The following is a 26,880-nucleotide window of genomic DNA, read 5'->3' as shown; positions in this document are numbered from 1 at the left end:
CCTAGCAACAGGCTTTATGTGTGCGTGAATTGGTGTGAAGGTCATGCAAAGCGCTTTGGAGTCCTCTGAACTTGAAGCAGTACAGGCCATAACCAAAAGTAAGAGCAATCATCCCCAAACAGACGAAGAATGTTTGCTCGTCAGCCAGTGACCTTAAGCTTAAGCTCTCTTGAGCGTCTATCCACAAAACAAAGGTAAATACAGCTCTGTTACGGCCCCTGGCCTCTTGAGGCTGTGCAGGCTCCCTTTTTGTTATGCAGGATCAGCTGTGAGAGCACACCTTCCTGATTGGCTGCCTGATGGCTGCAGGAGAGCAGCTACACCATTGGACCAGCAGAGGGTTGTCAAGCCAATCAGATGTTGATGAGGCCCACCTGCACCCTGTAAAAGGCTCCTAAATCCATTCCTCCAGTGGGGCAGCTAGTTGGAAGAGGTTTTGTGAAGCTGTCCCCCATGTTTGGTGTTTTCAACTGCTTGGGAAGTTTGTTTTGAACCATTTTGTACAACTGCTGTGGCAGTTTTGAACTATTTTGTTTCTACTTGTTTTGCTACGTAGCTTTACAGCTTTAGATTGCTTTGCCAAGCTAGAAGCTTGTTTGGGAGGCTTGGTGCTCCCTTTGTGTGTTCTTTCCTCCCCTTTTGGGTTATTTTGAGTTTACTTTGAATTGACTTGTTTGGACATTTTGTAACTTTAATTTGCACTTGACATTCTTGAGTTTAATTCCTTTTGTTTTGCATTAATTGGGTTAAATTGTATTGTCTTGTGAAACTTTCTTTTGTAATAAATGATTTTACATTCCACTTGTTACTCTGGACACATTTTATGTTGCCGCCCCTGGACCGTAACCCTAACCCTAGACCTTGGGGGCGTAATGGCTAAAAAAAAGGATTCAGATGATGTTTGGCGCCTTTAAACCTACTTTAAAACCCTACAATATGTGGCTAAATGAAAACAATTTAGCCACACATTACTTGTAGAACAGTGGCCAAAAATTCCTCCATGTAAGAGATTCTTTATCTGCATTGGCTCATGGTTCAATATTCCCAGATTCATCAGTTCCCAGATTATTTATTCATTTTCCTTGGCCCTAATTGGCTATCCGAAGAGAAAGGATAACAAAGACTGTAGACATTAGCTTCTGCTGTAGTGCTAAAACAGTTCCAGTGTGCGTATTAATGCATAGTAAGGTATATTTGGTGTGTGTAATATTAACAAACACTTAAATGTTTTTAGAATATCAGCTGCTGTCGACGCTACAGTTAGCATCTTTCCTAGACATTTAGGAAAGATAGGAAGCTAGACAGCTAACAAAAAGCTATCCAGGCTCTTGTTTGAAGAGCTTATGTTCCTGTAATGAATGTAATCATCATCTGAATACTGCTTCATGTATTTAATCTGGTTCTCTTTGTATTATAGGGAACATTTGAATGTGACAAACTATACATTTCAGAGAACTGTGTATTAGTCATTTGATTTGGATAAAAACACACACACTTTTTTTCCCTTTTCGATTCAACTTCTTGTGAAATAAGCAGAAAAATCACAACATGTCATCTTGGTTTTTCCTGCGAAATATGTAGCGGCTAATGATGCTCAAGTTAGCATCTGCTCTGCAGCTTCCTATCTAACCTAAAAGACTAGATAGGAAGTATTGCTATGCTTGGTGAGTCATTGCCAATAATTTTTTTCTTGTAATGAATGTAATCATCTGAAAACTGTTTTATGTATTTAATCTGGTTCTCTTTGTATGATCGGAAACATCTGAGTGTGAAAGAAGACACTCAGTTCTACTTTTTCATACAACTGTGTGTACATCAGTGATCTGGTTTGGATAGAAACACCTCATTTTTTCCCCTTTTTCATTTCAACTTCTTGTGAAATAAGCAACTAAATCACAGGTCTTTTTTCTGTTAAATGTGAGCAAAGAAAACAATTCTGTACAAACTGAGTATTATTGTTGATCTACAGAACATTCACATTTGTCACAAAAGTAAAACCAGTTCAGATGACATATAGCCATTTCAAAGAGAAAAGAGAAAACCTCATCATTTCCAAAAGGATGACCATGAACTGAAAGGCGGGTGGCATGGCTGGATGTGTGCAGACTGGAGAATATTATTTCTGGAAAATCCATTCCCTGCAAATGTTGCAGTCTCCAACAATATGCCCTAAATGCTCCCTTGTCCTCCAAAAAACCTAATAACTCTGACACGCCACTAACTGTGACAAATATTATGGCTCTTTCATTGGCCTGCAAGTGAACAAATGATAATTGTGGCAAATACATGCCTCCCAGCATCTATAATTTTGAAAAGATCAGAGCAGCTGCAAGTTCTCAGGCCTCCACTCACAAACCATGGTTAGGTAAGAAACCAGAAACTGAAAAGATTTTAAAATGGTGAAAAAGAAAAGGGGAAAAAAACGTCTGTGTACCTTTAGGTAAAATCTAGTAGATGCTCTGATTCTTTGATTTGACTGGAATCTTTGAAAAACTGAAACACAACAGACTGAATGTTTTTCTGTTTACACATTGCCTTGCTAAAGTATTCGTTCACCTTAAACATTTCCACATTCCAGCCTGAAACATCAGTGTAAGTACAATGAGATTTTATGAGACACACACCACTGCATAATTATGAAATTGTGAAAAAAAGACATTTTCGGGGCTTGTAGAAGCACCCTTTGATGCAAATACAGCTGCAGCTCTCAACCATCTTTTCACATCTGCATGCCGAAAATTTTTGGCCAATTTGTTTTGCAAAATATCTGAAGCTACGTCAGATTGGAGGGAGAGGATTTGGGAAAATTAATTTTGAAGTCCTGCCACAGATTGGGTGTATGTGTTTTCTGTCATTTAGATTCTGTTCCTTTGCTTTCTGATTAGCTAGACGATATCATGTTGAATATGTCCAATTTGAGGTCTGAGCAGTCCTGATGTCCTTCTGAGTGGACCGGTTCGCTCTTCACACACCACACACAGTGGGAATGTCTCTTAAGATTATCTAAAGAGCCATCCATATAGTCGTGGCCTGCTTAAGATTTCCAGAAGAGGAAATTCACAACAAACATCTTGCTGTGTGAACCAGGCATAAAACATGATTAGGTTGTGATCCTCTGTAGCTCAGGCAGCACGTCTAGGACAGGATGGACAACTCCAGTCGAGATCCAACACTCCTGAATCAAATTATCGAATACACTCAGTATGTAGACCTGTTCTCCAGAGTCCTGCTAACCATGTAATTATTCGACTCAGGTGTGTTGAAGCAGAAACATACCTAGAAGTATGAAGGGTCATTGACCTGCTGGAAGGTGAAGCTCTGCCAGACAAGTCTTATTCCAATATTCTAACCCCATTAACTCTGACTGACTTCCAAATCCTCACTGAAGAAAAGCCAGAAAGAGTGGATGGTGTTCTCACCGTGAATTGAAAATATCACATTTTTGATCTGCTCAATTTTGGTATCATCTAATTGGAGCTTCTTCTTTCATAAATTTTTGTGGAAGGCAAAAATTGCACAAATATTGCAAACAAGGTGTACAATGGCTTTCTGTCAACAATGACTTTCTCTTGCCACTCTTCCATTAGGCCAGATTTGCAAAGTGTAACAATCCCAGTTGAGAAATAGATCTTTGCTGCTCCTCCATCCAGAATTAAAGCTGGCCACTTGACTGCTTACTCTTCTTGTCATTTAAAGTTGGCCATGTCCTGGTAGATGTACATTCTTGCTAAACTTTTTCAATTTACAGATTTTGGGTTAAACAGACCACTGTGAGATGTTCAAAGCTTGTGTTTCTTGGTTTATGTCAGTGGTCCCCAAGCTTTTTCCTGTGAGGGCCACATAACTTTTCCCTTCTCTGGTGGGGGCCGGAGTCAGTTTGTAACAGAAAAAGTGTGACGATTGCAGGAGTGCCTAAATGTAAAAAATTATTGTTTTCCAGAAAGCACAATCAAATAACCCTCTCTGGGTTCTTCCAGGAAATAACACTACTTATGAAATAAATACCGTATTTTCCGGACTATAAGCCGCACCGGGCAATAAGTCGCAGATATCTCTGCCGCTCCAGGTTTTCCACAACGATGCAGCAGCAGCAGAGGGGGGCGGACACCCAAAATTTTAGTCATAACAGGTCAACTGAATATCACATTTATTAGGGTTGAAAAAGAAAAAGTTGCCAAGTTTAGTTTTAACTGAATTGATTACGGTAATTTCCGAACTGTAACTGTAACAGTAAAAGTGCTGATCCTTCGTGTTGCTACTAGCATGTGCTAAATGAAAATGAGCCCCTTTTTCTTCTTCTTTAGATTTCAATGGCAGCTTGCATCCATTATTGTTGCACTACTGCCATCTATTGTATCCTAATAGATGCAGTAGTGCAACATATACTTGGATGTTGTACTAATAGATGTACAACATCTATTAGAATGTTGTGCAACATATGCAGAATTTGAGGCATAGATATACCTCAAATTCTCATAATGATCCCAGTATTATTTAAAAAAACGAAAAATCTTCTTTTCCCCCTCAATGCTATTTAACTGATCAACAACATTCTCAAATTTCAATTCCCTATTAAAACCTAATTCCGTTTTAATGGGCGCTTTCTTCTTTTATTTCCAATTTTGATTTCCAATGATTCACTTCCTGCTAAAGAGCCCCCTGGTGGTTGAAGAAAAATCCACATATAAGCCACATGGTTCAAAGCTTAGGAAAAAAGTAGCGGCTTATAGTCCGGAAAATACGGTAGATGAAAAAAAATCTAAACGCTCTCTGGTATTGTTCAGGGGGCCGGACCAAATGTGTAGGCGGGCCGGATCCGGCACGCGGGCCGTAGTTTGGGGACCACTGGTTTATGTGACGCTGTTTGTTCTCCAGAGTTTAAATCACCAATCAGATGAGTTCTAAACATAATTGCGTTAAAACTTATTTAGGTGTCAGAGTGTGTACCTTTTGGATTTTTATATTAAAAAAATTTTTCATATGAATCTTAATGAAATGCATCATAGTTTGAGGTTGTAATATGACAACATGTGGCGAAACTTCAAAAGGTTTGAGTACTTCTGCGAGGCCCGGCCCTCTGCTGGTGTTCAGAGTTGATTGGTCTCATCCGGAGCTGGTTCAGACCAAATCCACTCTGCTGCGTGGCAGGATGACCCCGTCAGAACCGGCTGACTCACCTGCTTGTGATGGTGGTCGTAGGAGTTAATGTGGTTCTCGTACTGCTGCTGTCTCACGTACTGCTTGTTGCAGAGCTCACAGTAAAACTTGGAGTCTCCTTCATCCTACAGAGCGACAGAGAGGTGGACAGGAAACAAGAAAAATGATTTATTAGATTAATTTGACTTTATTCTTTTGTGTTGAGGACTTTTGTAAATATCTAGAACAGTGGTTCTTAACCTGGGTTCGGTCAAACCTCAGGGGTTCGGTGAGTCGGTCTCAGGGGTTCGGCGGAGGTAAAGACACACTTTGTAAAGTCATGACGCCCCGCTTTGCCATCACTTGCAGAGGATCATGTTACGTTGCTTAGCCAATCAGAGGATCATGTTACATTGCTTAGCCAATCAGAGGATCATGTTACATTGCTTAGCCAATCAGAGGATCATGTTACATTGCTTAGCCAATCAGAGGATCATGTTACATTGCTTAGCCAATCAGAGGATCATGTTACATTGCTTAGCCAATCAGAGGATCATGTTACATTGCTTAGCCAATCAGAGGATCATGTTACATTGCTTAGCCAATCAGAGGATCATGTTACATTGCTTAGCCAATCAGAGGATCATGTTACATTGCTTAGCCAATCAGAGGATCATGTTACATTGCTTAGCCAATCAGAGGATCATGTTACATTGCTTAGCCAATCAGAGCTGCGGAGGAGCCCTGATTGAAGGAGCTCCTCTCTCAGCATGGACTTGAACTTGTGTCTTTCAGCAAAGCTCACAGTTTTGACCAAATTCTATAGTCTAAATCTGCTCCTTAGTCGCATCTTTTCGGTGTTCGTACTGCCTCTAGTGGTGTGGGGGTGGTAACACAGCTAATATAATTACATTGCTAAATCAGAATACCGCAAAGTATTTTGTGTGTCGGAGGGAGGGGGAAGGGGGGGGTGGAGTGGAGTTTGGAATAAGAAGGGTTCGGTGAATATGCGCATATGCAACTGGGGGGTTCGGTACCTCAAAAAAGGTTAAGAACCACTGAACTAGAACTTAAGCATGAAGCAGCTCCTCTTCTCTACGGTAGGAATAGTAACTTAACAATACGCCCCATTATGTCATCATATGACATTACGCCAAAGATTTTCAACATCTTGTTTTTACATTTATTTATTAAGCATACATTGGTAAAATATTAGCTGTATGCACATTAAATGTCTCCATGGTAACAAGTCTGAATTCAGCTGGATGGACTAGCAGGCTAACAGCTAAAATTCTCCCATCCATACAACAAAGAGCTGAAAGTCTGATAAGAAAACTCGATGCTAAGTGAATGATTTAAAACCCGGTCTACTAATGAAAGTAGCAGGAAACACTTCTACCTATTGGCTATGATATTGGTTTCTATGGAGACTGAACAGGACATTGCTAACCAAACAGGTTGGGAGATGTGCTGGATGAGCCTGTTGGTTGCATATTGTGCAAATGAAAACATAACATTCTAAAATGAAATAAACAGAAAGGTATTAAGATTTTAATATCATGACAAAAATACAACAAAAATTTTTTGTTGAATTTTTAATTCTATACAGTGTTGTGAAAATATTTGTAAACCTCCTAACAGATTTTGACTATTTTCATCACAATAACTTTTTTTCTTTCAGCACCAGAAGAGAAAGAAAAATAAACACTGATTGTTTCTTCTGACTTCTCTACATCTTGATGCTAAACATTTTGCACATCAGTAAATTATATTTTGGGATTTAATGCAACAGTATGTACTTAGTTTAAGAGCTTGATTTATTTAACATGAGCACAGTTAACCAAGTGAAACTGGCTCTCCGCTGCCAGAACATTTCTGGGTTAAGTCAGATTTTTTTCATGATAACTACTGACCAGTCATATTTTAAAAATGGAAACAGACCACAGACATAAAAAAATATGATTGGAAGTCTCTGGACATCCTTTCTTTGTAAGAGGTTTTTATTAGATTTTAAAGCTAATTCCAAGCTGATGCAACCTACATTAATATCTGCTTTCAAACAATACCCAGAGCATGGAAGCAGATGGTTTTGGACCAAACAGGAAGATGGAGACGGAGCCACTAGACAAAATGAGGCTGAACAAACCTGGACCAAATATGAAATAAACTCTGAAAACTACCCTTCACATTCTGTTTGGATCATTATAATTCATGACTCTGTCTTGAAGTTAGTCATGAAATTAAAATGAAAACAAAACAGTGTAGGTGGGATAGTGAGTTACAGTAAGAGACAGCATATGCAGTAAAATGTGTTTATGGTGATGTGTATTCATCTTACTCAGGCTTTTAATTTGTTACCTGTCATATGGAGTGAGAGAGAGAGAGAGTGTGTGTGTGTGTGTGTGTGTGTGTGTGTGTGTGTGTGTGTGTGTGTGTGTGTGTGTGTGTGTGTGTGTGTGTGTGTGTGTGTGTTCAGGCCTTTCCCATATACGATGATGGTGTCTCTTAAGCTTCCAGTAGCTAATGGGTTCTTCAATCACAACTACTGACCAGTGAGAAGATGAACAAACACAAAGAGAGACAGATGCCTGCAGTTCCACAGGGGGGTTTACTGGCACTCAGCAAATCAATCAATCAATCAATCAATCCAACAATCCATCATTTAGAATAGATCAGAAATATCCTTTATTGTCCCAAAGTGAGGTTATTGAAATGCACCAGCAGCAAGATAAAGGAAAATGGAAGCACATTCACACAAAGCTAAAATGAAATATAAAAAACTGAGAAATAATAGTAAGAAAGAACAGTAAAGGGCAAATTTACATCATAAGACAAATTATACTAAACAGCATAAACACTAAAAGAAATGGGCAACAAAACAATGTTTGGTGTTTCAATATTTATTTGCACCAAGTGTTTGTTTCAGAGTGGGATGACTAAGAAACAAAAACATCACCATCTTTCTTTTGTTTCTTTTTATATAAATGCATCAGTTTGAATTTATTGTGGATTTTCTCCAGTCCAGCATCCATACGTACACAACCACAAATTAGCAAGCTTCTGCTATAACATTCAATTGGTAGAACTCATTTAAACTGGTCGGTTTTCTGGGGGAAAAAAGTGGCTTTACAGAATAATCCAGGAAGTTCATGTTGCACTTTTCCATCCTGTCCTGCTTTATTCATTTCAAAACCAGTTATGATCCGTGTTTCAAATCATGTGGCCAGAAAACCTGTGAACAAATCGGTTGCTCTGTTTAACATGTGACATTGTTTAATGTGCTGTTCTTAATTAAATTAATTTGAATAGAATTGTCCAGCATTTTTCCAAGAGTTGCAAATCTCCAGTAGCAGAAGCTCTTGCTTTCCACCATGCTATTCAGTGTGGGACTGTATGAATTATTACAAAATTTCAGAGGTGCATGTTGTGGAAACGTTGGTCTGTATAAAGGTGGTTGCTGAAATGATGTAATTTAAGCGTGGGCTTCGTGCCTCGCAGACCACACAGGCAGACGTATGAAGCAATAAATCAAGCTTTAATCACTCACTATTAATGATCCAACTCCAGACTTAGGTCAGTTTGAATTCATGTGTCATATACTTAACTCCAAAGGTTTCAACATGGCTGAGATTACTTTCTGTGTTTGTGTATGTCTTTGTCTAGCTCTAGTTAAGCTCTAGTTAAATGACCATTTTATAGCACAATCACGTAACAACGTTAACTTCAGTTGTTACAAAAATGCTATATAAATAATATCTGCTTTAAAAGAAATTTGGTTAAATTTATTGCATTGAAATCGGGTCTCCGTCTCTTCAAAGCTGCTCCTTGTAAAACTCCGCTTTCAGGAAGTCATCGTAACATGGCTCCTCTATTAACTCTTTAACATTTTTTACTTTAACGTTTTTACCAGCTTTGCACGAAGGAGTAGTCTTTGTAAAGAACTCAGCAGATGTGCAGTTCCACCATAATTGCTCTGGCTAGTCTGAAGGAGCTGAGTGGAGGAGGGCTGCTGTGTGAGGCTGAAGCTCTGAAGTTTGGAAACTGTCTCGAAGGCGGAGCTAGGTCCACCCAGGCATTTTGCACAGCTGAATGGTTGCCATGGAGATTAAAAAAATTCTCAAACATGCATGAATGAATTGAGGTAACATTCCATGTATATTTTTGATGAGGGAATAACATTATAACAGGATGTAAAGCTCAAAAAAGTTGACTTTTCCCAATACTGCCCCTTTAAACAGCAACTAGCCTAAAAGCCCATCCAGTTGCACACAGCCTTCCACATCCACAGTTATTTCTTAGCAACCGTTTCCATTTTCACTGTCACTGAAGACCCGCTGACCCATCATCTTCATAACCATCATCATGTCAGTAAGAACCTCACAGCCATGAAGAAAACACCCACTGGCATCAGATCAAAATAAGATCATGAAATTATCTGCGTGATATTTTGCTCTCTATTTGTTTCACAGCCTGAATAGTTAAAGACTAATGCACTATTGAATTAGGAGAAGAGAAATCAGCCTACACACTCCAACATAGAACTAGCAAACATTGCTTAGGCAGAAAATATTAAATCAAACTCAGTTTCACCGATTATATTTTTTAATTCCTGAACTCACTCAAGGTCTTCTCTGAATATTTTGACAGTCCAGAAGCTTCTGACAAACACACAGCTGATGGAAGACAGATTCATCTTTAACAGTTAGTAAAAAAATAAATTAAAAAATCAATCTGCGACTTAACCTTCAGTTAACCAGAAGATTTTGTCTCAGAAAAACGAACTTGAAGCCTTCTGGAGAGGAAGAACCTCGGACTAAATAATAATAAGGAACAGATCGAAGCAAAGGGGGAGAGAAACCAGCTGTTAAATCTGCCCACCATGTTTTACTCAGCATTCGCTCCTCAGACTAGTGATTACAGCATCTACTGTAATCCCATTAAGCATCAAATTTATGTTGCATTATTCTATTACCAAACGAAACATTACATTTGCAGTATTTAATCAGGGATGGCATTGCTTTGCATTATGTCATTAAAGATGTCGTGGGGTTGCATTAGATGGCTCTCCGTGTCCATTAAACATGGCAGCTGGGCGGCTTGGAAATTGCCGTTCAGTAATCTGAAAATGAAAACACATTTCAGCTCAGAAGCTTTTTCTTCACTGCGAAAACAACAAGACACGTTCGCTTGTTGCCACGAGGAAATCGCGTTTTTTTTTTTTTCATGCAGTTGAGGGGGAGATTTGAGGAAGGGTTTGTGGAAATTGCCTGACCTATCGTGTGAATGAATTTTTCAAAACCCACAGGAGCGACTCTCTGATGTACAGCTGAGGAGGAAACTGACCTCCTGAAGCCAGGCAGCTTACCAGCTTTCACTGCAAGGTTGTAAGTGTGCAAAATTACCTCTGAAAGCAGCTTATTGTGTCTCACTCACCTCCTCTTCAAACGTGTGAAACCGTAAATCAGTGGTGGGAAGTAACGAAGTACAAGTACTTCGTTACTGTACTTAAGTACAGTTTTCGTGTATCTGTACTTTACTTAAGTAGATTTAATAATGGGTACTTTCTACTTTTACTCCACTACATTTTACAGTAAGTATCTGTACTTTCTACTTCACTACATTTCTACAAAAGTGTCTCGTTACTCGTTACATCCAAGTCGCGTTGCTCTTTTTTTCCGTTAAAATGTGAAGTTCAGGGATTTAAGGTGGCGCCGTAAAATCCAAGCAATAACGTGACTTAGTGTCTGTTGTCACCCATCGGCTCCACCTTTACTCGCACGCGGAGCTCCAGACATGCGCAGTGGTTTCCTCTGAGCGGGAGAAGATGTCTGTTTAATCGATAATAGCTGCAGAAATCATAATATATGGCGACATGTAAAATCAGCAGCGCACGGTGGGACTTCGTCCAACTTTTAGCGTCACTTGGAAGGAAAGCTTAAAGAAAGGTAAGATCTGTGGACGTGATGCTAGCAAAGCTAGCTGTACAGAGACACATGTTGCATCTGCGATGAAAAAAAGTTGTCACTCATGCGCTGAATTATTGTGTGGAGGTGTTGACTGAGGTGTCGCATATATGGGACAACGCTGTGACCAAAGTCTGCAATATAGTGATATAACATTTCTGGACGGATCTTTACTAAGTCCGAGGGACTGAAGCCTCACTTAGAGCCGTTCTTTGTTCTTGTGTACACTGTGGTAGCTATATATATATATATATATATATATATATATATATATATATATATATATATTTAATCGCTGATTTTGTCTCCTGTCATGGTGGCAAACATCGCAGTGGGAGGGAGGATGAAAACAGTCACGATGCTCCTTCTGCTTGGTTACTTGTTGCGCCGTTGGACAGTGTTCATAGTTGAACGTTATTTACTGTTAATTGCAATGTTTCAGTTGTGGTTTCTGACATGGGCAATATGGGCAACCGCCCAGGGCGTTATTTTTCTAGGGATAGCAGGAGACCTCTGCGGATTGTAGCACAGCGATGAAAGCAAAACAGAATGAAGTGAGTTTTAATTGATACTGGCTAAATTCATTTCAGCTCTTAAGTATTTAATATCTAGGTGTTTTTATGGGAATGTGGATCTTTAAGATCAATCTGAGAACCAATTTTGATAGGTAAACTTAATGTTATTGTGTCATTTAGCGCGGGGCACTGGTCTTGGGTTCGGTGGTCTTGACTACAACTCTGCTACATGGCTCCTTGGTTGCATATCCTCCACCCCGCCCGCACCTTCTTTACATCCCCTTTCAGTTCTTTCTAAATAAATGTGACTAATGAAGTTCATGCTATGTTAGGACAGGAGACAAAATGTGTCCATCCCTGAAATTATGATTCATAGAATCACATATCTAAGTCTAAACTGTTACAGAGAATAAACACAATAAGAACATGTTTAATCTGTGGTAGTGTTAATTAAAATGGCACATTTCTGATGTATTAAAATTAAATACGATCGGTACACTTAATGATATTAGCGATTGGTTAATGCATTCAGCGAGTACTTTTACTTTTAATACTTAAGTATTTTTAAAAGCCAGTACTTTTTTACTTTTACTTAAGTAAAATGTTAATGTGGTACTTTGACTTTTACTTGAATACATTTTTGACTGTGTATTTGTACTTTTACTTAAGTCAATTTTTTGAGTACTTTCTCCACCACTGCCGTAAATACAAACGACAGCGGAACATTCTAAGAATTACCTCAAATTACAGCCAAATTAGCAGAAAATAAAAGTTGTTTTTTAGAGCTGAATGTTAACGCATTGACACGTAATTAATCTGAAAATTTTAACACCTCAATGTTATGTAACGCAGATTAATCCAACCACGATGTTGACCTAGAACCCTCGCTCCGGCGGAGGGATACCAGTTCACAGCAGTTCGTTATCGGCTTGACTCAGGGAGAAACAAACTACAGCGAAAACTGAATGTTTTCTGCGACACGTCCCTTTTTCATATGCAGTTTCCCATTTCAAAAAGGGGCGGAGCAACCAAGAACTAGAAAATAAAATGTCTTATCTAGTGGAGTAGGTTTCAATGTTGAGACTACATTACCTGCTTTCTGCTGCTAAAACCCCAAACAGATAATAATTGAATTGGTTGGAGAGCAGCAGAAGGCGGAGCTTGACCAGAGCACCACTCATAAACCACAACTACGTCTATATTCTTACTTCAGGCTTACAATAATTAATCCCCAGTGTGATTATTCTGCTTAAATTGTATAATTGATTGGCAGCATAATTTTTTTAAAAGGTTTTGTTGGCTCTAGTGGCCTTTATTTGGGGGTAGTTAGACAGGGGGGAGGGTTATGGGGGAGGGGGACGACCTGCGGCAAATGTCGCCAGGCCAGAGATCGAGCCTGTGACCACAGCCACGAGGACTAGGGCCTCAATGCATGGGTCGTGCCAAGCCCCTGTGCCACCACAGCACCCCCCAGAGCCCCCAGCACAAATTTTTTGTATTGATGGTCAACAGAACAACATAAATAAAAACCTTTGTTAAAACCCTGTGGAGCTTTTGGGATTTGAGAACAATTCTTCTGAAACTTTGAGACCTGTTTTCTCACTAATATTTAATAACCAGAATAAAAACCAGAATAATAAGCAGAATAAAAACGGTCATATCATCTTCATTTTTTCTGTTTGCTTAGAAAACATTAGAAAGCTCAGAACGCACTCTTTCTGAATCTGTAAGTAACTCAAAACCCCTCCTGGGCAGACATGTTCAGATTTGTGGGCTGTTTTTTTCAGACTTTGAACTTTTCGTTGTGTTGTAATCGGCATTTGGACAAACCCAGAGATGGACGATTGAGAAAAAAGTAAAAATGATCCAATCATGAAAAAGGTTTCAAGACTTAAACACAAGTGAAGCAGATTAGTTGAAGCTGGCTGTAATGTATGTTCAACTTTTTTTTCTGGTGTCAATCCTGTCAACCCTGATTTGATTTAATTTTATTAGTGTCTCCTATTAGGAGGAGAACTGCAAAGAATGCAGTACTGACCTAGTCAAAGAATTAGAATAATGCAGATTTTTCTGCCACATCTTGTGACATCACCAAACTAGAAGCTGAGGTTTTCACTTTGACTCTGTACTCACCCCAAATAAATAACATTAGATAAAGAGAGTGGGGGGGAGCATCAAATAATCTAAATTTTAGGATGTCTTGCTCAGCTCAATATCTTGAAATGTATTACTTTTGCTGGAACAAAGCTGGCGGCTGTAACTAATTTGATTTTCCGTGTCTTGTAACTGGCTTGATAAGTCTGAAGTGTGAAGTGAAGCCGCTCTGCAGCCTCGCCGAGCGGATCCTGTAAATGACTTTCATACTGACAGATCTCCCTTCCCTCGCCTCCCTCAGGGTTATGTTCTTTCTCCAAGCTTGTACTTTCTTAACACTAATGACAAACTGCAACCACCATAAAGACGGACGCTTTTATCAAGTTGGACAGAGAATATAAGATGGAGAAAATGACGGCGACTCTGCGCTGATCGCTCTTTTCTGTGATGGAATCGCTTCTGCTTTACAGTAAAGATGAGGGAAAAGGTCACAGCTTCCTTTTGATTCTTTGTCTGGGAAAGATAAGAAAACCCAATAGTTGCTTATCTTTTTGCTGCATGTTAAGATAATTACATCAGTAAGGCCCTGCAGTGTCCATTTCTCCCACTGTGAATTAGTTTCTACTGCGGTTTTACCACAGAAATGAACAAAAACAGATATTTGACAAAAAATTCTTACAAAAAGATGACACCAAATAACCCAAAGACTCACTACAGGGATTATGATAGCCTCTGAGCCATATTTCAGATAATATAACTTCTGCAGTTTAAGTGCCTAATTGCCAATTAGGGTCTTAAACCAACAGTTGAAAGTGATACTCAGTTCCTACAGACTAGCTCACAGCAATTAGCAAACACCTGGTGGAACAGAACATCTGCTGAGCTCATCATATGAGCTACGTCTCAGAGCAACGCTGGTGAAGACATTGTTAAATGGCTCCTCTGTTAAAGGGTTAACAGAAGAGCTGCGATGACTTTCTGGAGGCAGAGCTTCAGAAAGAGCAGGAGTTTTTAAAGAGACAGAGGACCAAATTCAATGTGTTAAATTAAAAGTAAAATTTTAGGAACTTTTTTATAACAATTAAATGTAACATATATAATGGACTGAGTAATAAAATGCCACAATGTGCCAGGAAAATACATAATAACTAGCTGCCCCTTTAAATACATTTTTAAAAATGTAAGTTGGTCTTAAATGCGTTATTTATAGGTCTTAACATATAAGTAACGTATTATTTACTTAATAGTCCTGTTGTGGCAGGACTATTTAATCCCATATTTTGTCGTTTTTTTGCTTTTCTAATCATGGGACTTTTCTGAAAGGCAATAGCTTGAGTCAGACATCTTCTCTACATTCTGAAACTTGAGGCAGTTCAGGTTAACGCTAACTAGCTACTAAAATGCTTGTACTAGCCAGCTAGCTAGCTTTTTTTCTTAGCTTCTACGTGACGAGGCTAAGAAAACTATTCCTGTTCCTCCTGCTAGTGCTGATCTTAGAGCAGCATTTGGTGCGACACAAACTCTGAAGTCGGAGTTTCAGTGGACCTGGTCTTACCAGGTCTTACCAGTCCTGAGTTGGTGAACTCAGTGTATTCAGGTTCAGAAACCTTGATGTGCCTTGTGAGTTTTCATTACAATATATTTTCTTGTCATAAATTCTGTCAAGAGCCAAACAATCATGGAAGGATATGAAAAAAAAAATTAAATCAAAAAGAAATTTACTTAAATGAAAGCAAATGTATCAAAAAAGGCATAATCAATTTGTTGACCTTCAAAAGCTTACAGACTAAACCAGTCATCTCAGATATTTTATTATATTATTTTTCTGGGAAAATAAGGATTTGATCATGTATTGTGAGGATGTGCAGTCTTCTATTGTGTGCCAAGGCCAACGCTGAGTCTTGACTCCTTTATTTCCTCCATGATGATCGATGTACCAGCTCTGCTGCTGGAGCAAAAATTGTCTTTTGAACATCTGTTTGGAGTTGGACTGTGACTGAGAACAGAATGAGCATTCCTGCAGCTCTAAGGAGGACGCTCATTGATATTTGCAGCCGTTTTAATGCTGTGAGTTAACACAACATCCTGCAGTTGGACTCTGGAATATGACTTATTAAATTTGATTGTTTATTTGACAGCAGGTTTCGTTTTCACTGTGTTTTCTGCAAGCTCCATATCAGTATCCATATCAATGTTATCCCACTCTGATGTATCTGCAGCAATTTACTCTTTACCACCTATGTATTCCTTTATTTTCTTTAGGAAAACAAGAATGCTTTATTTCTTATTACACATCAATATGGATTCATGCTCCTAACAGCTTTTCTGCATTTCAAATTTTTCAGTAAGTTCTCAAAGGTTTGATGACATTCACTCTCTATTGATGGTTTCATATATCACAGTGGAGCTCTACCCAACTGGAGGGAACTGGGGTAATAGAGGTGGTTCTCATTATGTCAGGCTGCCAGGGGTCAAAAGGTCATAAATCTGAAGTGGTTGCAGAAAAATTCTGTCTGTTCATCAACATTTTTTCCATTTCTCCATCCCATAAGTTTTGCACCTACGTTTATCTTTCTGCATAAAAACATAATGGCCAGAGAAAACTTTATTCTAGTTCTTTCCAACTTGAGTCAATTTCACAATTCTTATGTAGTATTTACCAGACTTTCTTTGGATGCTAATTATCTGACCACTTGAGCACACACAGGCTACGTTCACACAGCAACCCAATGAAACCAAATCCACATTTTTTTGTCCATATCCGACTTTTTCATGGACGTCTGAAAGACAAAATTCAGACCTTTTCAACCTCCAAAAAACGGATCTGATAGTTTCAAATCGTCTGCATTTTATCTGACTTTTACATCATTGACCTGAGACATAATTCTGCGCCAGAAGAAGACAGATGCAGTAAATCTGTGGTCTGGCGTATGGATGCAAAAATATCTAAAACATCGATACCAAGCTGGTATCGGTGTTGGATCGATCCTAGCGTGGTAGTATCAATATTTTAGTTTCGGATCTTGTCGTGAAATATTATTTTTGTTTTGTAGTTTCTCAACTCTACCTCAAAACAGATTTTGTTTTAATTTGCTCTCAAATGATAGTATTTTGCACATTATTTATTCAGGAAAAATGCTGGCCAATTATATTATTATGTTAAGTATTTTGCAGACACTTTCTCAAAATTCTATCCTATCTTTTAACAGAAAAATGGAAAAGGAAAAACTATGAAAACAAAAAAGTTTGATAATATGTCAAACTTACATAAAAAGTATCGGTATCAGTGATAGAGGAAATGTATTGGATTGATACCAAAGTATACAGTATGGCACGCCTCTTTAATACGTAAACAATGCCAGAAAATTATAACTGTGAAATTATGAAAGACATCTGTGTTGTTGAAGTGCATCACATCACAATCCCGTCACTCTTGGCTCCGACTCCAAACAGGACCTACTGCTGCTGCTAGAACATTGTGTCACAAGCTAACTGGAGTAGCTTAAGCCAAACTCCGCAGACATTTTAATGTGGAGAAAAAAAGAAGAATTGAAAATTATAAATGTATATTTATACATGCAGCTGAGACCAGAAGTTTACATACACCAAATAAAAAGACATACACGTTTTGTGAAAGAAAACCCAAAAGGCATCTGAAAAATAATACAGTTTAAAATACAATTATTCCAGATGCTGTCCATGTATATGGAAACTTTTTAATTTGAAAAAAGAAATAAAAAAAAAAAAAGATCTTGCTATGTTTTCTGGCATTTAACAAATAGAAAAAATTGTGAGTCTAACTGGTATAAAACAAGAAACCTTTGGTTGGATTTAACTTCAGACTTGATTTGATGTTTGAAAATGTCTGGTTTTAACTGTATGTTAGAATTGGTGATTCAGAAGCGCTGTGCGTTGTTCCATTAATGATCAAACATGATCTCAGATAGGTACGTGAGAACAGATAACAGTATGCAGGTTGTCATAATATAATACAAATTAAATCTCCACCGACTTCAACATGTCAGATAATAAAGATCCAGTTCTGTTTTACAACATATAAAAATTTGGATGAAAAGATGCACACAAGTACACTTCAATTTTCCGGTTTTTTACTCATCTCTGAGCTAAAATAATGTGGAGTTTATCAGCGATCGCGGCAGATTTCTCCTCCACCGCCCACTGATGTGATCTCGTATCAGGAGAACGACATGAAAACGTTTTTGGCTGCTTGTCAAGGCTTGGCCTCTGGGGAGCGCTGCTCCTGCTCACTCAGCTGCTGGAGTTGTTGCATTTCGTTTAGCCAAAACAACTTCCTGTTTTGTACGTGAGCGTGCAGGTTACCGTTGGGATGACTTCACATTTCATGACAGGTTGACAGAATCATGCTGATACAGTCAGAGTCGGTGTGCTGAAGGAATGCAACAAAGGAAGGCAGAGGCTGTTTGACCTGACAGCAGCAGCTCTGGCTGGGACTAGAAAGGCTGGAGAGATGGATCTGGACTTCACTGGACTCTTCCTCACTTTTATCTGTGTATGTTGTTGGATGTTTGCTGCTGACTGAGGGATTGCATGTCACACCAGGGGTAACGAGATACTTGAAGGTAAGGCAAAAAAAAAAAAAAAAAGCCTGTGGGAATATAATAACCAAACCTCTCTCTAAATAAAACGTGATTAGTTTGGTTAGTTTGCATTGTTCTCAATGCAAACAGATTTTATGTGATACACCAACATAAAATGTGGCTTGTGAAGTGAAAGAAAAAACGATTTATCTTTAAAATGTCTGGACATCCACCTAAACTATCAGGTCTGGCAGAGACAGAATGAAAGGGTTTCCACTGGGACCGTAACCTGTTCCCCTCCTCGCCTGTGGTGACGCTGCACCAAGAACCACTGAAGGAAGCAACATGAAAACTTTAGAAGAAGAAAAGAGCGTAACTTCTTTTGTCAGATTTTAGTGGTTGTAGGATTTCTCTTGTGCCTTTGCCAAACGACCGTGAGCCATTTCTCCCACTAACATTAGACTCACAAGTTTGTTTTGGTTGTATTTGCCCAGAATGCCTTGCACTATAGTCTACTTCCTGCTTTTGGAGTGGCCTCTGGTCATATATGCATTCGATCCAACAACATAGTCGCTGCTGACTGAGTAGGTTTTGGCGTCTCCAATAAGCCGCGATGAGCCCAACTGGCGTTTATGGATTTATTTTTTAAAATGATGACATTGAAGTTTGGCTCGATCAAAACAAATACATTGCTTTTGATCACGACTGAAAAATGATCTAGAATGATGGTTAAGAATGACGGTCAACAGAAAGGTTTGCGAACGCCTCTCACCCAGATACCTGTTAGGTTTGCTTGTTTCCTGTAAATGACGTGTGACTGCACCTCAGGTGTAAGACAGGCTGATCACCTGTGCCACCTTAACAAATAAACAAAACAGAAACATTTAGGACAGTATGAGTCATTTCCACCATTTGTATCCAGACCTGACCTGAAACCACCAGTGTGATCAGACTGCCAAGTCTCATATTCACCAAATGTGATATTGTAATAATAGAAAATAGACTCGTACTACCTTTCAATGCATAACATTTCATTTTCATCAGTCAGTCTGGGTGTCCGACCTTTTGTTTCTTTAAGCACATAGCATGTTGCTAATAGTGCCTTGACATTCACAACCAAAAGATGCATCATGCTGAATCTCAGAAACTAAAAGCATCATTTTCTTAAGTTTCTGTTTAATTTAACCAACACATTGACAGTGTTGTTTATATAACCATGGAGGAAACGGCTAAATGCTCCGAAGATTATTTGGTTGTATTTCATCTTGACGTCATTGTGTCAAAAATAGTGTGAATTTCATAACACAGCGTGAACAGAGTTAATGAATCTCTGGTGGTAAGTCCAACTGGTGTGTTCAGAATCTGTGAAGAGGAGAGTCCCAGTTTATTAAGGATGCTGAGCTGGTTATTAACTGCTCCCACAGCCAGTACAGATGTGACACACACACAATTAGAATGAAGACACGGTGACAACGTGAGACTCTTTTTGTAAAACTTGCACAGCTGCTAGGAGAGAATTATACTGTTCTTGCACTTTTTATGACAAGAGATTTGATACAGCAGGGTTTTTTTTATTCTTTAGTAATTGGAAAGCGAGTTTTAAACAACAGAACAGAAAGGCATGAAAGAGAACAAAGAGTCAGGAACAGATCTAAGCAGAATTGGCTACAGCAGTATTCTTGAGACGATAAGTAAGACACTGAGTGTGAGTTGAAGCATTAAGCGATTGTAAAAGTTGTATTGTCAAGTATGGAAAGAGGCTCCAGACTGATTAGCGCAGATGGCTTAAGTGCTGACTCGGTACACAGAGGCGGCTGAGACTCGAGGGGAAGACTAGACATCCTGGAGTTGGAGAGTTGTGGGTTTACCTCCACAACTCCAGCTTCTTCCTCTCAAAAGTGCTGATCTGCACATGAGCAAGGCACCTTACACAAAGTCCCTGTGGATTTACATATTTGTCAGTATGGCTGGTTGAATCGTACTGAAGCATAAAGGAGTGTTGAGACTAGAAAAGTGCTACATAAAAATTCAGTCATCAACCTTTACATTCAAAAAGCACCAGTAAAAAATGGCGTGGGTGTGAAGTGGCAGCTTAATTATCAGGAGTCACATTTTACAAAACCACTGCTCACAAAACATGCTAACAATATATTACATCTATTATGTAAAAAGGTAAGATATGTCCTAGTAAGTCCATTAAATGAAAAGAAAAAGGTTTTCATTACTGTCAATATAGTCAATTGAAAAACTGAGCAGTGACTCCAGCTGTTCACAGGGTCAACGACCACAAAGAGCTAAAATCCACAAATACTTGAGAGCCCCTCTAAAACCGTTAACTGCCATTAATAATAGTTCAGACACGAAATATGCCAAGTATACTTCAATATTCACTAATATGCACTGCTGAGACCGACTTAGTACTGCCACAGAAACTAACATCTACAGTCTTCCTTATTTCTGCTGTTCTAAATATGTACAAGAACGTATTTACTTGCAAGAGCCAAATGGTGCAGTAGCAAGCAATTGGTATAAAACACTCTCCTTTTTTTGCATAAGTGGGATTCGTATATGAAAGACATATCTAACATGTCGGTTACTGTTTGGAACACATTATGATTTGTTGGAAATGAAAATAATTCTATGAATTGGATCACCTTGCTAAGATAAACCTGTTATAGGGCATAATACCAAACTGCCAAATCTCCTGCTGCTGTTGATCACATTTGCAGATGATCTTGTAGTTTCAGTGTTTTTCATTAGCTGCACTGTCCAGTGATCTCTACGGCAGCTGCAAGAATTTATTCAGGGTTTTTTATTACTATATCATGGAAAGTTCCTTTTAACTATTACTGTAGGCCAAACATGTGGGAAACAAACAAACAAACAAACAAACAAACAAACAAACAAACAAACAAACTTACTGAACACAAGATTGACTGAGAGGATTTAAAAGATATTAGAAATGACTGAAGCAAGTAGTTTCTGTTTATCTCCTGTCCATTTTTCTCCAAGAGCAGCAAACACTCTAAATTTATTTTCAGCCTCACAAGCATTTTCCATTTGTCTTCAATATTTCCAGGCTAAAACACATTTAACTAACAGTCTTTACTTTCTTCTTTACAGAAGAGATAGCAGCAATACATTTAATGACAAACACCCTACTTTGGTTAGACCATCATCACCTCACCTGCCTTTAACAGCAGGCCCGTCCACAGGCCAGGCCTGGAACAGCCACCTCTACATTCATGACACGGTAACAGGCTGGGATGTAGAGCGGTAGATTAGCACGCCTCATTCCTCCCAGCAGCTATCAGACTCTATAACCAGCCCTGCTCCCTCAGGCTGCATAAAACAGAAACAATATCAATACTATCAACATAAAACCAAGTCTTTAAACTGCTCGGCTCAGACTCAGCAATATTACCTCTGTCGATATGCAATCACCATTTACAGTCCAATTATTTTTTTCTATCCAATCAGTTCAAACCTGTTTATGTTTCCATGCTCTGGACAGGTTTTGGTACCTTCCAGGTGATGTACTTTATACTTTTTTTTTTCATATTTTTAAACATCTATCTTATATATCTGGCTTTGTAGCTTTTCGTATGAATTTGACTGAAGCACATAGTTGTATTATAATATTTCAATTTCAAACTAAAAAAATAAACAAATTTTTGGCTTTTCTTTTGGTTTTTTTTACTCAAATCTTGAGATTGAATTGTTTCAATTGTTAAATTGGTGAATGCTACTGGATAAGAAATGTGCATACCAGTTCCCCCGACAATGTCACAAACTGCAACTTAGAACCGATGGCTGGACAGGATGTCTGTGATTCACTGTACCAGATCAACCAAAAAGGAAAAATGTCTAAAATAATGATTGAGTCATTTTTGTGCAACACTTGTTAAAAATGTCAAAATATAGCATGTTTTATATCTAATACTACAACATTTCATAAAACCTAAATATGAAAACATATTTTCACCTCCAAAGAACTCCTACAAACCCATCAACAAGGTTTTACTTTTATTTCATGTTTTCATGTGCCCTTGTCTTCCAGGATTAAAGTAAAAAACCATATTCTTTATTTTTGCTATTTAAAAAAGTCTCCATTATTTCTAATGAAAGCTTATTATATCCCATCCTGTGATGCTCAGGGTAGCAAGGAGAAGACGAGGTGAACAGTTTCAGTTGGAGAAACCCAGACTCCTCACTGCTCTGCTCCTTTCAGCTCAGTAGTTGAAATCTTTTGGCTTTCTGAATGTTGGCCACTGCAGAGCAACTCCAACAAGCTGCACACGGCTCTGTGAAGTCACTTTGCTCAGCAATGCAAGAAACCACAGAAAAAAAATGGGCTTCAGGATAGAACTGCTGCCGGCGCTTTGGACCATAACAGATTTTTTTTCTGATGCATTTGCATCTGGTTTCCTCACCTACAATTACATTTTATAGTAAAAACTGAGATTATAAAATGTAGTTTCAATGTGAAAGCAAGGAATTTGAACAATAAAGTTTATTTCTAGCAGTTGTTTTGAATAATTAGGACAGAAAAATAGCATCAGTTACACCATATTGCCAAAAGTATCTGCTCACCTGCCTTGACTCACATATGAGCTGAAGTGACATCCCATTCCTAATCCAGAGGGTTCAGTATGACGTTAAACTAGAACAGCTTCAACCACTGCATGTGGGTTGAACCCCAGTGGGTTCAACTCACATGCAAGTTGGGAACATGGAATTGTCCAAAATGTCTTGGTTTGCTGAAGCATTCAGAGTTCCTTTCACTGGAACTAAGGGGTCAAGCCCAGCTCTTGAATAACAGCCCCTCACCATATTCCACCCTTCACCAAACTTTACACTTGGCACAATGGAGTCAGACAAGTACTGTTGTCCTGGCAACCGTCAAATCCATCAGATTGCCAGATTGAGAAGGCGCCTCCACTGCTCTAGTGTCCATGCTTCACACCACTGCATCCAACCCTTTGCGCTGCACTTGGTGATGTATGGCTTGGATAGAGCTGCTCCACCATGGAAACCCGTTCCATGAAGCTCTACGCACTGTAGACTGACAGTAGACTGTGGAATATTTTATGACTGGATTTGTTGTGCAGATGTCATCCTATCAGTTCCACGCTGGAATTCACTGAGCTCCTCAGAGCGACCCGTTCTTTCACAACTGTTTGTAAAAACAGTCTGCATGACTAAGTGCTTCATTTTACACACCTGTGGCCATGGAAGTGATTGGAATACCTGATTCTGATGATTTGGTTGGGTGAGCAAATACTTTTGGCAGTGTAGTGTATATATAGATTTCCTGACATGCTCAAAACGTGAGCAAGAGAGTAACTTATTTAGAAACAGTTGTTAAAAATGTCTAATAAATAACAAGCTACTGTTATGTTGCATTCAAGCTGGCTTGGATGTGAGAGTTACACACACCTGAGCTGAGTGTGTTCCAGTTGAAAGCCACTGGGCAGGGGCGGATCTACTGGGGTGGCATGGGGTGGCAGTTACCACCCCAAATGAGAGCCTTGCCACCCTTGTTGCCACCCCAGCTGGCGACTATGAATTCAATAAATAGTTATGGGAAATCGAACATTAAGCGCATGAATCTCTTTTTTCTGACAACATTGAAAGCAACACAATGTAACCTGACACCTACTGCTGAGTAGCGGGAAGAAGGACAGAGCGCGAGGCAGCAGCATTGATATGGATGGATATAAATTACTGGACTGGACATTACGTGACTTATCATGCGCCACACATGCGCCATTGCTGTCCATTGAGTCCACATTATGAGTGGTCAGGAAAATACCACAGTCACGTAAAGAATCTGAAAAATAGACATTTAGCGGTTAATTCAACCATAGATAATAGTAACAAGGGCTTCAGATTTAACAGGTGAGGAAAAAGTTTTAACTTAAAGAAAACATTGAAGAAGGGAGCAGTGGGTCAGTTATGCTAGCCTAACTGTTGCTAACCTTCTATTGACTTTGATAACCTTAACATGTGCTGCGCAGTTCAGTGTTTTGGTTCTGTTAGCACTAAAACAGGTCAACCCACCCACCAAGTCATCAGTAGAGCAGCTGTTTAAATCAGCTAATCAACCACCGCTGTGCTCAGGTGAAAACTTATTAATAATGACAATATAGACATTAAGCTGACAGCATAATGTAACAAACTGGATGTTGTTTTGGTGTTTTTGCTACTTTTTGTGTTGGAAATGTTTGTTTTTTGGTGTTGATTCCCCTGATCGGTAATCTCTGCTCTGTCTGCTTGTTGAGCTGTTGTCTGTCGGTTGCCATGGCAACGGGTCCGTGTACAGTCGACACACAGAGCAAAAAAAGGCAGAATAGAAGTGGTGTTTGGTTCTTCACCTGTTTATCAGCTTTATTGTACCTTTATTGTGGCGCCACTGCAGCCGCTGCAATTTCTAAAGTTAAACAAGCGACAAAAACTGAACTAGTCATTAAACTACGGCTCCTACAGCATATTTAAAATAAAATGATTGACCAATATAAGAGAAATTTGCCCCTTCTTGCATCTTGACAGAACTAACAGAAACAAAATTGTTTATAGATTTGTATCACGGAGAATTGATCAAACATCAGTTTTCTCCTATATCTGATAACAAATGATGGCGCTACGAATATTTTTGTGACAGATTTCTGCTCGTCCTGCATTGGGATAAAATGGTTTTCTGGACATAACTCAATAAATCACATAGTGACTAATAGGTGCTGTCCAATCCAGTAACACATATCAATTAGCAGGAGTATGAAAGACATAAAAATAATTAACTATACTATATTAAGAAATTATATTTAATCCTCAGTGCTACATGAAGCTCATTTTGAAACAATGCAAGTTAAAAACAATATTTTGCAACAAGTAAATCAAGTAAATTAAGTCCAATGTTAGGTCTGTGTAAGCTAAACGTGAGAATGAGCCCATAAATATTTTTCTAGATCCGCCCCTGCCACTGGGATTTCTCATCTGTTAGGATGCTAACTACTATTCACAATACAATGTGATAACAATGTATTTGTCTGCATTGGATGTGTTCAAACAAACGCCAGACTGAACAACACAGTGTGTCCCACAGGCATATAGAGACATTAACAATCAGTAGTGCAAATATTCATCCCTACAGTTTTCTTTATGATTACACACATTATAGATTCAGTGACTTTCAAGTCAGAAATCCAACTTCTGGATTCGTCCTTGTTGTATTTCTGACTGAGGACTCATAAAATTCAACTTTCAAGTACAAACACAACTCAGGGAGTATTTGTGCTTTTGAGCTTTCACATATTTAATTTCCAATAGTTGTAAAATGATTCAATTTATTCTGTGGTTGAGATTCTTTAGAAGATTTGTTCTGAAAACACCTTAAAAACCTCAGCACATTCAATGCCAGCTCATTTTTTCCATTTCCTCTGTTCTTTGAGTCAATTTATTGCTATCTTCGTGAGGTAAATATTTGTTTTCCTCTTTAGAAATTGCTTTAACAATGTAGAACACCTGCTGAATTGTCAACATCTTGTTAAACTTAGCCTGAAAGCTTCTATTCTTAAACTTCACAGAATTTTCATGACATGTTTCTGTAATTTTAATCTTTTCTCTCTGTTGTTTTCTTGTTCATTCAGTTGTTTTGTGGTGGACATAAGAAACTAAACTAATAATCATAATGCTGCATTCTGTTGTTTAGACTGTTGGCTGAGTTCTGCCAGGAACCGTGTCGTTGCTACATCAACAGGTCTCTGGTATTTTCTGCAGGAGCCACAAATGGAACGATAATCTGGTTGTGAAGTTGTACAATTTCCTAAACAATAAAAGTGCTAATGCAATAGAAGACGCTTGATTTAACATGCGGTAAAACAACTGCAAATAATCCTGTGCTCTAATGACTCTGTAAAGTCATTAGAGCACAAATATATATTCATTTGACCTAAATGGCCAAACCTTTGACCTGTAATTATTGCCATTATGAAGACAGATGAGATGCTCAGTTGTTCCTTTAATGATCATTTTCTTCTCTAAAAATAAGAGCAGACGTGTCTGAACAGGATAGTCAGACAGTTGCGGCTCCAGAACTTCTCCCTGGGCTCCTCTGTTGTCTGTGTGTTTGTTTCCAGGTGACCGCTGCTGATTGGAACTGGAGCCAGATGGCCACAGCCTCCATTAGAGCCCATAACATCCACTTCTTTCTCAGACTTCCTCCTGCTTCTCCCCAAGGCAACATCATGTTTGAAGTTTTAGTTGTCCTTCAGGTTGTGAGTTGGGTTAATATTCCAGGATGTAATTCAACAGGAGTTTTACTTATGTTGAGGGTTTTTGCAAGAGGACACCTGAATTTAGTTGGTCTTTTCCATAGACGTGAACTGAAATATTGATTTTCAAATCTGTCAGTCAGAAATTCAAAAATCCTTTTCCAATCAGTAAGCATTATGAGGTTGCATTGACCGCAAAACCGTTGAGTGGAACTTGTACCTGAGGGACGGAGACTTAACGTCGGCTTCTTTCAGTATCAGAGGTGCTTACTGGTGTCTTCACATCTGATAGTCTGATAGATTTGCTTTGATTTGGGACCAAAATTGTAACATATGTTAG

The 26,880-nt window shown here is 38.8% G+C and overlaps 1 protein-coding gene across 1 annotated transcript in view; it reads right to left on the bottom strand.

Moving 5' to 3' along the window:
* LOC103476583 (uncharacterized) overlaps nt 1-26,880 on the bottom strand; it is a 135,506-nt gene that overhangs the window by 42,454 nt on the left and 66,172 nt on the right. The window contains exon 2 of the mRNA XM_008429049.3: nt 5,178-5,282. Coding sequence (XP_008427271.2) covers nt 5,178-5,282 — 105 coding nt within the window. The remainder of the gene's footprint in view (nt 1-5,177; nt 5,283-26,880) is intronic.

Source organism: Poecilia reticulata, chromosome 15 (genome assembly GCF_904066995.2).
Source record: "Poecilia reticulata chromosome 15, P_reticulata-male-v2, whole genome shotgun sequence".
Lineage (NCBI taxonomy): Eukaryota > Metazoa > Chordata > Actinopteri > Cyprinodontiformes > Poeciliidae > Poecilia > Poecilia reticulata.
This window is presented reverse-complemented; position numbering and strand designations above follow the sequence as displayed.